At 34.0% G+C, this 12758-nt stretch overlaps 1 protein-coding gene across 1 annotated transcript in view; it reads right to left on the minus strand.

The window, feature by feature from the left end:
• LOC120326973 (uncharacterized) overlaps positions 1-12758 on the minus strand; it is a 39646-nt gene that overhangs the window by 23844 nt on the left and 3044 nt on the right. Inside the window, exons 2-6 of the mRNA XM_039393333.2 lie at positions 12622-12689; positions 10995-11189; positions 6236-6421; positions 3980-4201; positions 1413-1613 (exon numbers count right to left, since the gene is read on the minus strand). Of these exons, the coding sequence (XP_039249267.2) occupies positions 1413-1613; positions 3980-4201; positions 6236-6421; positions 10995-11189; positions 12622-12689 (872 nt within the window). The remainder of the gene's footprint in view (positions 1-1412; positions 1614-3979; positions 4202-6235; positions 6422-10994; positions 11190-12621; positions 12690-12758) is intronic.

Raw genomic sequence — 12758 nt, forward strand, 5'->3', positions numbered from 1 at the left:
TAAAAAGTTGAAGCATTCGTGAACAGCACTGTCACAAGCAGACAACTTTTTGAATTTTAAGCATTCAAAGCAATGGATTCTACCTTTTTTAAACCTTCAATTATAGCGAAATTTCGAGAGCAAAAGATTTTACATAAACTTAAGATCGCTGATATTACTTATATTACGAATAAATATCGCTTACGATAACTAATATTATATAAGATATACTTTTCAATGAGTAATGTTTTTGTATCGGCTCGTCAGTCAAGTACCCGATATGGCAACCAGGGTGGGATAAATTCGTTAGGCAATGACGAATCGGAAAAATGCGTTTCCTTTTCAAAAAATTAAGTCGTTACGTATTGGTGGAGTGAAATGCTACTGAACCGTTTGCATAAGGGGTCCATGTTCCATTTATATAGTAAATCTTGACTACCATTTGTATAATATTTGGGATATTATTGCATTAGGCAATCCCTCGTTTGCGAAGCATTACCCGTAAATGACCTCATTTGTTTAATCCATCAGTAAACATTGAAACACATTACGTCTGACGTCAAAATCCGACGTAAATACGTAAATATGCACTCAAGGGATATAGTAGGTAAGTAAATAACAAAGTAGCGAGTGATTTAAAGTGGTTAAATATTTGCTATATAATCTAATCTGCTCATAACAAAATATATTTGGCACGCAAAAAAGTTAATTGATTAGCGTAATCTGAGATAATAGTTAATGCATATCTTGAAAGGTGGTCGTTTAGAGAAGTCGGGTTATTCCATACAACGATAGTTCACCAATCTCGATAATGTCCTTATCAATATTTCAGGTTGCGACATTCACATACGTCAAAAATTATTTCGCGTTGAAATGTAATTTAATTTTATAATTTTAGAATGACTTTACGTCAAAACTTGAACGGGAGAAGCATTCCGGAAGGCGACATTTTGATTTCAGACCAAACAATACAAATTACATAATAAATCTTTACTCAATACTTTGAATCCGGAAAATAATTCGAGATTTTATTGTTATTTTTAAGTCTGACCCGGTATGTGGACGTGGAGGAGCTGTCACACAGCTAAATCTGTTCCCGATGCAAAACATAAACATCTCTTTTGTCATTTTCAAACGGGCCATATGTAATCCATACTCAGTGCTATTTTAATGATTAATATTAAGTAGTCGACGTAAATCAATAAATAGCAACGGCCAATACATGGCGCAACTTGATTCGCAGAATAATCCGATCTACTAAAGTACAATGATTTTCAATCCTTAAATAGTAGTTTCAGTTGTTGAAAGTAATGGCGTTTGTAATGTTCCTTTTATGCATAAGGAAGTTTACGTAACTTTTGTGACAAAAAACGTAGATCACAATATTAAATGCAAATATGAACTATACTGAACTAAATATCATGTAGCCACACCTGCTCGTGTGATGGTAACTTTTCTGCACGGAAGACATTCTGATCCCCACCCATCGCCGAGTCCTGATCGACAACAACTTTCTGCAGTCATCATTTTGTTATATGAAAGTCCACATAAATCTCCTCTGTACTTTTTATAGCATTTTCCATATTTTGAACTTGTGGAAGAACCAGATATTCGGGGTGTCGCAACAGGAATCCCTGGTGAAAAAAGTTTATTCAGTCAAATCTTAAACCAAATATAAACCTTAAATAGTTTGTAATTGGATTAGTTGAAATCCAATATACATCAGTGCAACACACCCTGTGGTAATACCATAGATTTTCCGGCCTTTAAGGCAAGGAGGGACAATATTATCCAATTGATGGATATCACAATCATGTTTATGACCTGCGTTATGCAATGGAATAAATTGTTGTTTTTCTGTTGACCCCGAAAACTATCATTCGTTGATCTTGGTGACTTTAATTTGAAATCAAGTTTCTTCCGACTCACGCTACACAAAAGTAAAATGGAATGATTTTCTACGTCAATATAGGCAACAACCATAAATGGAGTTCAAATAGTCGAACAGGATGCTAGTTATATCAAGTATTTACAAAATAATTAGGTTAATCATTTAACTTTTGGACACTTTTGACAACAAAATATTTGTTGTGACGGTTCAATGCTTTAAAATAGTTAACTGTGCTTTTAATTAAATCTTTTTTTTAAATGCAAGTTATTTTATCAATATGACGTGGGTATAGAATGCCTTTTGATTGTCCGTACACGTTTCCATATTTAAAATAAGTATTCATTACTTTTACTTCAAACAGGGCTTTTACACCCGCTGTCTCAGAAACCTTCCCGTAACATTTCTCGTTAATAACTATCGCCGGAAGCTTTACCACCAGATGTAAAGCAAACCACCGAAGTTAAATTTTGAATTTGTTTACGATCACTGACAAGGTGTTGTAAGAACCGTGAATTTTTGCAAATTACAACATCGATAGAACTTTCCCACGGCTTTTACTTCCGCTCTTTTGTTGATTGCCGGCGCGTGTTATAGTCAGGGTCAAAATAACAAAGGCATTTAAACTTGCCAGCGATGTTACAGACATAATTCCCTAGTTGCAGGTACTATTTTATGTGCACTTGTGTACAATTTGTATCAACAAGATACCTCAGCTCAAATGATTAGAATATTTTCCCCATATCACTTTCAAAGTACTCTTTACGTTGGTCACGGTCAGGGTAAATCCGGCCTGTGGGTGGCTGAGATAGAGCAGAATAAGTTATTCGTATTTGCAAACTATCAGTTGTCAATTGAACTCTCATTTGGTAGCGAAAAAGTGCAAAAAGGCGTGTTGTGCAATCTAGTCCAAAGGTTTTCAAGAAATCTAGCAAAAGCTTCAAATTCCTTTTACAGGTGATGTATGTCGTGTCGGAAAGCCACTCAACTTCATCAACCTCAAACAGGTTTTCACAAAACCACAAAAGCCATGGTCACCTTTTTAATACATGCCTTATAGGGTTGAAGTAAAGTTTTATCTGCTGCTCTAACATTTTTGAAGAAACACTCATTTTATATTGGGCCTAAATGATATGGGTGTTCTGTAAACCCTATTCATATTAGTGTTTTGTCTATATACCTTTGCTTTCTACCAAAATTTGCCGACAGAATATTTAATATCAAATTTATCTGTGAGTGGGTTCGTTCATTAGATACTAGATACTGTACAGTCATATATATTTGAAAATTCACAAAATTTGTTTGGAATGATTTTCAAATAAACAAAAATTAACTTCATCTTCTTCTCTATATTGTGGATAAGCAGTATGTAATCTGTAGAATTATAGAGCATTAATTGCAGTGAAAATGTCAAAACCACCTTTAACCTGAGTATGGTCTGATTTTTTTCTCATCACAAATGTCGGTTTGCGCATAGCTGCGTTGATGCGTTCTTATGCTCTTACGTTATTCTTAGGTCAACAAGTGACGTCTTATTGTTTTTCTCCTACGTTTTGACGTCAAACAATAAATGAATTTAGTATTGATTGTATACATCTGGTACATGATTTGGATATAGATTATCCAAAAATTGAGAGGTATTCATCTTTCGCTTTCGAACCCTGAACTCCAGCTTTTTTCAAATTTTCGTGATAACACACTCGTGGAAGAAGCTCTGAAGGTGATCAAAAACTCGATAATAGTGTTTACTTATAAAGTCAATGTCCAAACGTTTGAATTCATAGGTTTACATTTCTGATATTATAATCAGCATACATATCTTTCTTTGTTATTTTTGTCAACAAGAGATTCATGATTGCTAGTCGGAACTTACAGATATGTAGGGGCAATTGGATCTAGCTTCTGCAAAGAAACCCCGCCATGGTACATATCGGCTGTATCAGGCAGATGAATATTCAAAGTACGGATGTGTTTTTCAATTAGGTTCGCGTTCGAGTCCTCGAGTTATAATTCATGAAAATACTGCGTCAGGCACAACGTCTTTGTCTGGATCTGATAACGTCATTAGGAGATTTGAAGCGTTAAAATGACGTTTACTGACGTCATACTCACTTGTCATTATTTTATTCGGATAAGCCGCAACAGGTCTCAACAAATTATTGCTATACTTGATTCCGGATTCCACATTGTCGGCAACCATGCTAGATTTCTGCTTCCTTCGTCTGCCATATTGAGAGGATTCGCACATTGTTCCATAGTATCCTCGGTGGCATTTGCACACAGGTCCGGCGCCTACAGTACACGTTCCATGTACACAAAGCGCTTTACATAGCTCTGGAATGAAATCAAATCCTGTTTAATTAAAGTTGAATTCAAAATAAATATATTTAATCCCAATGGAGTCGAGTTTGTATCTCCGAAATAAAACCTACTATGATCGTTCATAGCTGAACAATTTAAAGTCAATCATATTCCGAAGATGAACTGAGTTAAATATTCAAAGTTTGTCTGGAAAAGAACTTTCTCCTAATGATTGATATAATAAAACTTCGCGGCTTTGAATCAGACTGGTCCCAGCGGGATGGTGGCGCGTCTGAAAGCTCGTCTTGAATTTTCTCGGAAAACATGCGAAGGGTAGTCTAAATACAGACTCAAAAAATCGAGTTCATCAACCTTTGTTAAATAAATCGATAAAGGATCTAGCTGTTGTTTACCAGATTTGAATTATAAATTAACCCCCATCCAGAAGTGGTACGGTGGGTGATAAATAAGCATATTAAATTAAATATTACTGATCATAGTAAACAAAATCACTATTCCTAAAGATTGACTTGACTGCATCCTTTCTGATACTACAGGCCAGCAAGAAATCAATTTACCGTTGCTTCAGATACGTGGTGACAACTACAGTAGAAAAAATGGATCGGAACAACACTTAGGTAAATATGATCGTGTTATAAATTCAGATTGCAAAAAATAAAGATCAAACAACAGTAACAAAATTGATTTAAAAGATCCATGGTGAACTACATTTTTGTGGTTCATGTAGCATGTTTTACAAATTTCCAGGTTTATGTATAAAAAAAAATAAAATTTGCACCCAAAATAGCAAAAATTCGCCTAAAACATCGTGCAATTCGAATGGTCTGATAGGAAAATCCACAACTAACATAGGCCGCAACAATATGGGGAAACTTTTGAGGAGAATTATTCACAATCAAAATTTTTTTTACAACCACACGATTGACAAATTCTAATTTAAGTCGGAATCACAGAAATTAGTGTAAATTTTTCAGCTTTATAAGGTCAATTGTCGAAAAGTTCAAATCATCATCGGTGTAATCCTTGGCGCTTTTCTCAGTTTATCGGTAAACACGGACTCCCATATTTCCGTGCGTCACATAAACCACAATATGACCAAGTATGAAGTAAAGCTAAACTATGCTATGATAAGGCTATCCATATATGATCCATGTAGTATCATTTAATTTACAGACTCGGTGGTAAATAATAAAAAACCTTAAACTATGATTGATGTGCTACTGATATTTTTTGATACATGAAAATATGTAAAGGAGTGAACAATACACCCACGTCTGATCAAATTTGGTTGAAGTGTAACATAATCTTTTACTACTACGATTTGAACAATCTTGCATGATAGTAGTTCATACAAACTTTTACAATTCACAAATACGCATGCCGCGAATATTTTGATTCGATGTAGGTATGTGAACTATCTCTTGTTGTCAATTCGTAGATTAATAGTTTTTCAAAATTATGCTCGGCAGGGAATAACCCTTATTTAAAAATTCCTTCTTAATAAAAAATTATTCTGTATCAAGTATGAATAAATAAGATAAAATATCTTGACAAATACTACAATGCATGGCACATGTTCGATCAGTCATGAATACGTACACTATATTCCATTGAGATTCAATTGGAAATATTCAGACATTTCCGGTAGGCGCGACTATAACATTTCTTTGTATAATTTATGTATTAGATATTAAAAAATATTTATTATAACAATCGTTTCCAGATTGTACCGTACTAATCGTTATGGAATGGAAAATATGTTTTGAGAATCTTTCCCGGGTGACTCAATTTGATTGACGAAACGCCAACGCGATTCACGATTTTAAATTTTGCAATTTCATATTTGTTATTAGCGTTATAACATAATGGAGATATTTACAAATATTTCTTGACTTATTTTGTCAGAAATTGCTGAAAAATAAAATTTAAAGATTTAGATTTAAAATTGGATTCAAGAATGAAATCGGAATGATGGCAGAAACGAATTTCTATTTATTTTTGCTTTTAAAATAAGTATTAATTCATGATAGTATGGAATAATCTTACTTAATGCTACTTGAAAGTTTGGCTCAGCTTCTGCGTCTTCTCCAGGAAGCACTGAATCCAGACTCATCTTGACGACAACGACTTTTTCACATTTTTTCCCGTCGTAACCACTTCGACATATGCACGATCCCTTAATGCACGTTCCGCCATTAAAACATGTTGAAGGGGAACAAGACGACGTCGTATCTGTTAATTGTAAATCACTTTTAATTCTACCTTGAAAAGCCTATACAGTTGGAAAAAGAATATTTATTGTTTTCAAATATGCAGTAATTTACTCATCGAAGAACATCAAGCTTTCTAAACATCGGGTATAAGAGAAATAGATATTCGTGCTATAGTAGTTGTGAAGTGAATTGAGAAGAGTTTGCTATTAGCAGTTTATAATATATTATTAATATATTTATTATATATTATACAAAATTCCAAAATATGGTAGCGAAATATATATATAAACAAAGAAATTCATGACTTCATTGAAATTAATTATCAAATTCTCCATTCCATTATATTCTGTACCAATGGAGAAAATATGAGGTTATGACAATGACTCTTTTCGGGCCCAAAAAAAATCAGACTGGACTTACTTTATAACTATTTCAATCTGGGATCCTTTTTCAATTCTCAGGTACCAGTTCGGCCATATTTTATTAAATCGTTTTTACGTTAATTTTCGTATTGTATACTCATGGCCTAACATGATTATGGAGTAACGGAAACGGTGAGATTGCTAACTTCTAGTAAACTGATTCATTCACACAAGATTTTAGCATATGTAAAAATGCTTTTAGCTGACAAGACAACCTGTCACATTCTTGCAATTGTGAAGATAAACTTATCATCGTATACGGTCTCCCTTTTAAAGTCAATTCTGCCAAAAACGTCTCTTTTGATTTTGGTAGGCGTGGGAGCATATTTGTCTGTTAGAAGATAGTATATATTTGGTGGTTTGGGCCGTCGTTTCACATTTCTAATTTAGTCGACTCGTTTGTGGCAGTTTTGACCTAATTAGGTTATCGCGAAACAGATAATTTGTGTATATGTCGAGTATTTAACGGGATAACAAATCATTCGCAACAATTTTGTCTCTGTAAGCTGCGGCTTAGCATTCTAAACCAGACGTTGATTTACGCATCAACGCTGGAGGTCTCACATACTTGTTCAAAAAGTTGTGCTTGGCCTTAATCAGTGTTGATGAGACCACACGCCTCGAATCATCTCACATTGGTGTGAGTGAAGGGTGTTTATGGCGGTGAAAGTTCGATGGTCTGGTCAGTGCGGTCAACATCTTCTCCATAAAAACGGCAGATAAATTATTACTTCCTAGGCGTTACTTACACCAACACAGATTGTGATACAGATGTGAATAACACCACTTGGATTGAAAAAATGTCTCACCCGAAATCAGTTTCTTCAATTTCCCACAGTCGATAGCTGATTTTCGCTTAAACAACTCACAAATTCGAATGTCAGCGCTAATTTTTGATAATCTATCATTTTACATCAGTAACTCCAGTTTGCTAATGATTTTAACCCACATTAATGGTGTCTCATAAAAATAGAGCGATGTTGCTCTAAAAATGGGATTGCCAATTGTTAAATTCAACTTGTTTAAAAAAAAGCTTTTCAATACGTCAAAACTACATAAACAATAAAATTCCAACTTTGCTATCTCATGTAGATGAAGATTCCAAAAAAGGTTGCGCGATATTCTATTCAACTTCGTTATTATCGAGCGGAAAATTGTGATTGAATAGGGACAGAAACGCCACTGCGTGTTTGTATATTCAAAATAGTTTATAGCGAATGAACTGAAACGGAACTAGAACTGAAATAACACAATATATATAATAATAAATATTCTACTATTTTTACACTCACATACAACATTGGAAGTTGGTAAATGAGTACCAATGGATGTATTTTCTGTGAGTATGCGAGTGACTGCGTCTATAGGCGTGTGAGTGCGAATACTAAAAAAATTGATACAAAAATTCACAAGTGTTTGCACTTATCAGTCAGATAGAGAAAAAGGTAAGGGTTATTCAACATGATATCACCTCACATCTAAATTGATTACTTTTCTGATTTTGATTATTTAACATTTTAACTCAATATATCGCATTTCACTCACAGAATCAACTTTCTCGTTGATACCAAATCACGTACAAAAACATGTATTTTTTATATTTTAAATCACCGATAGTAGTTTTTCTATCTATTTGCTCTGGGCTTGACGGGATTAAAACAAGGTGTAGCAAATCGTTGTGCGGTACGTTGCAGTCACCTTTGAGCGTAACGCTACCATTAATGATGACAGTGAACGTTTGCTGAACCCTCTATGCAAATAAAAAAAAATATTTCGAATTGCTTGAGCTGAAACACCGTGAATTATGTATTACCCTAGTATTGGGGTTATGATGCTCACTTTCAACTTCATTATTAAATTTTAACGCTCTATCTATATTTCATGTTCGAGCTAAGACATTATGAAAAGGGAGGCACGTTGACATTGACATTTATTGTAAATATCGGTAATTAAAAATTTTGAATTCAGAAAGTGACAGAATTGTTAGTTTCAATCCAAACTTTAATATCTCGAAGTCTATGTTTTGTTGCCAATTGCTTTTCAGGGGCGAAATATTGATTAAAAGCCCCCTATCTACAGAATAAAAGAATTTATAACCTCTTGTAAATTTTTACTTACCAACGTCAGAAAGACAAAATTTAGAGCACATATGTGACACTTCATGAAGCTGAAACTAAAGTAGTCGACTAATACAGGATTCAGAGTTATTAGGCCACATTTTGCTCTCGAATGCTACAAGGAGACGAATACATGCATAAATACTGTTTGAAATATTCCTTTGTGCAGATGTAGTGTTTGCGGCAATATCGTGACAGGTATTTTACAGCAAATCTCTTCTTCCATTTATATGAATATTATCTCGTAATCCGGTATTATGTCTTTGTCATTATAAATTCCTGGCGTACTTTCTAGGTCGAATATAATAACCCTCATATTACAGTTTAAAAATGTTGGGTTCTAGACTCTACAAGCGATAACTATAAGTTTTTCATCGGGGTCGCGCGACCATAAAGCTATTTTGGGTTTTAAAATAACATGCCACCAAATTAACAACCACAGATATTAATGTTAAAGGGATATGTCTTTTTTAACGACAAATTTGAAAAAATAAAAATCGCATATCCTAACAATGAGATGTAATATCAGTGTTTTAAATTGTTTTTCGTGTTCAAAAATGATGAATGAAATTAAATCTAGAAATGAAATCTTGAGGTTTTAATGATTCAATAGACACATGGACGGATGAAAACACATCAATGGTCATAATTTATTTACTTTCCTACCACCACTATTAAATACGATAAACCTTTCGTTTTGAATCATTTTGTCGTGATGTAACTTTTAATCAAACATGTCTTCTTCTCCACCCTAGCAATCGAAAATGTTTATTAGATTTTACGATGTTTACACAGCTTCCTTCTCGTGTCGGCTAACATTGTCCACGCGTGTGGTATTCGTTTTAAACATGCTGATGACAACTTACATTCGTTCCTGATGACACTTCAAGATTTATTGATAAAAATGGTGACACTAAACAGGCGGTCAATTAGCTTCAGCAAATTATTCATATTTTGTCAAAGTGCGTGAAAATATAACGCGAAATTTACGCAAATTTGAAAGAAAATGAATTCGTCTATAAGCTGATAAACAATAAACACAATGACCACTTTAGGTAGCATTGCTAAGCCAAGCAGTAGGTGACAGAGAACGTTGTAAATTACGAACTGAAGGAAATTTCCAGATAGTAAAAATGCAAGATGTATTACCTCAAAATTGTTTACACGCTGATGGTCTAACATTTGTGAAAGGTTGTATAATACGTTAATTAGTACTTGATGTAAAATATATGCAAAAAAAACTTTTTACTCTACGCTACTCCTTTTTAATTGAGACAAAAACTAGGGTTTCCGTCTGTTCATTAGATAAAAATACAAGAATAGCTCATGAACTTTGGAGTGGGTCTTGATTGAAATGAAGACCCGAGCTTTTTGCAAACTACATAGACTGTCCTACGATGGGCAGTCTATATTTCATTAGGACCGCCTTGTGTGGTTTGCGCATTTTCTCGCAGCATACCGGCATCTGAGATAAAACCATGTACATCTATTATGCAGTGTGTCACTGTGTAAACAATCATGCTTTCAGATTCTACAGGGAGCCATGTAGCTTTAACATAATTTATATTCCCTACAGGAAATAATATAATTTAAAATATTATAATACAAGTTATTTTATCTCATCTCAATAACGACGCATGTTCGGGTCGACTAAGAATATATGTATGTATACTTTATATAATATCTGCTATGAAGTGTGATACGTCATAGAATGATACAACTTTATTATATATATTGCATTTCTTAGAAACAACCGACGTAATCGTAACCGATTCAGTCATGCATCAGATTAATATCTCATATTATTATCTGTTGTTCTATTTTGTTTGTCGATCAAAGCAAGGTTAATTAAAAACGGAAAGAGAACAAAATCACTTATGCATTGGTCTGTATCACAGATTACATTTATCCGGGGTACGCGTTTGCGCCAGGATAATTGAATAACTTTATCGAGATAGTTCGACGTGTACATACAATTGAAATTTGATAATAAATAGTAAAAAAAATGATTGTTTTGTTCTGTATAACTTGATGACTTGGAATACCAACTTACCTAATGCAGACGAATCTCCTCCCGGGTATCTAACATGAACTAGAGTTTGTCGTGGCCCTCGCTTTCGTTTGCTCATGTTGGTGTTGGACATCGACTTCTTTTCCGAACAATCCGAGCCGATAAATGATGACGGACACAAGCAAACATTGACTCTGATGCAGTAACCGCCATTTTTGCAGGGCTTATCGCAGACAGCTGTGTAAAAGTGTGTTAAATAAGTTATTTTTGTCGTAAGTCAATTCGACAATATACACTTCCAAAACGATACGTGATTATTGTAAAATAACAAGACCAACATTTCCGTGTTTTATTTGAGAAAAACAGATTTAAGGAGCGATTACATCATCAAACTCATTTTGGTTTTCTATTGATTTTAAGATTTTAAAGTCAACAATACTTCAGTCAGATACGGAAAAAGTCACGAAGCGGAAGTTTTAGAGTATATGCTATGATAATGGCCGTGTTTTAGTATTTGTTATCGCATTCTTGGGTGAAGAGGGATCATTCTGTATCCCGCTACATCTCTGATTTTCGTTTTCTGTTTTCCTAAATCTAATCTAATCCAGTTTGGTTTATTAGATACATTGGCAAATAACAAATGTTTATAGCACTATTAATAGTTCAGCATACAGTCTTAGTACTTTAGCTTAGCCAATTACAGGATATTTATTTACAGGAAGCCCCCTGCGTCATATGCGAGTTGAAACGTAAATTATTTTAAATAATTTTTGTTTTGGAATTGAAAAATCATTATAGAATTTGCAATATCTTTGACAACATCTGTACGTGTAAAACTTATATAACAGAAGCAACAGGACTCCTATCACAGCGTTCCGTAATACGAGGTAATCGCCGATTATTCTGTTAACAAAAACAATAAACCGTAAATTAACAACTATTTAAAATTTGGATCAAAAGTCTATTATCTGTGCGATTCACGTCGCCAAACAAAACTGCATGACTATTCGGACACGGTTTTTATTCTGTTCCAACGTCCATAAATAATCCAGCTGTATCAATGTCCAGTTGTCCATCTGAGTTCATTTATTGTCCATCGAATTTGAAGACCCGCAATTAATCACGTATGGTTAGTGGAGGCGGTCGTGTCTATTCAAAATTAATAATTTTTCTAAAGAAAATATTTATGGGAGTGCCAACTGAATATTGTGACTGACCTGCGACATTATTTGTACATCATTTTCATCAATCAAGGATGGTTAAGATGAAAACCCCATTTAGATTTGGATTGATGAAAGAGATTTACCATGATCGCATGCAGTTACTTAACAAGTTTGATATCATTTGGAAAGATTTACACTCCATCTTATTTGTTTTCACAAACTGCAAGATTATACGCGGATGTCCTATTTGAACAGCTTTTTCTAAATAAATAAGTTACTAGACCGATTTCAGATTGGAGTAATCACGAGATCCTCTGGTCTCATTTCAATTTATTTTGAGATTTTCAGATTATCCCGGATAATCACAAATACTCATTGCATTACAAATTGGTCATAGTGTATAGCAATAGATATCTAGGATTTGTATTCCAGGTTGTGAGTCATTATATTTCAATTATGTGCAGTCAATTTCACAACCATTCCAACTGAATTCAAAGCATACGTACGTGTTATACACATTGCAGTATTTCCTGAAGTCCAACCTTCACAACATTTCGTTCCACAGACATTGGGTCTAAAAACAATTTTTAGCATAATTTATCATGTTATAAAAGTTCCAAAAAATATCTTGTAATTCAGCATA

This window comes from Styela clava, chromosome 4 (genome assembly GCF_964204865.1).
Source record: "Styela clava chromosome 4, kaStyClav1.hap1.2, whole genome shotgun sequence".
Classification (NCBI taxonomy): Eukaryota; Metazoa; Chordata; class Ascidiacea; order Stolidobranchia; family Styelidae; genus Styela; species Styela clava.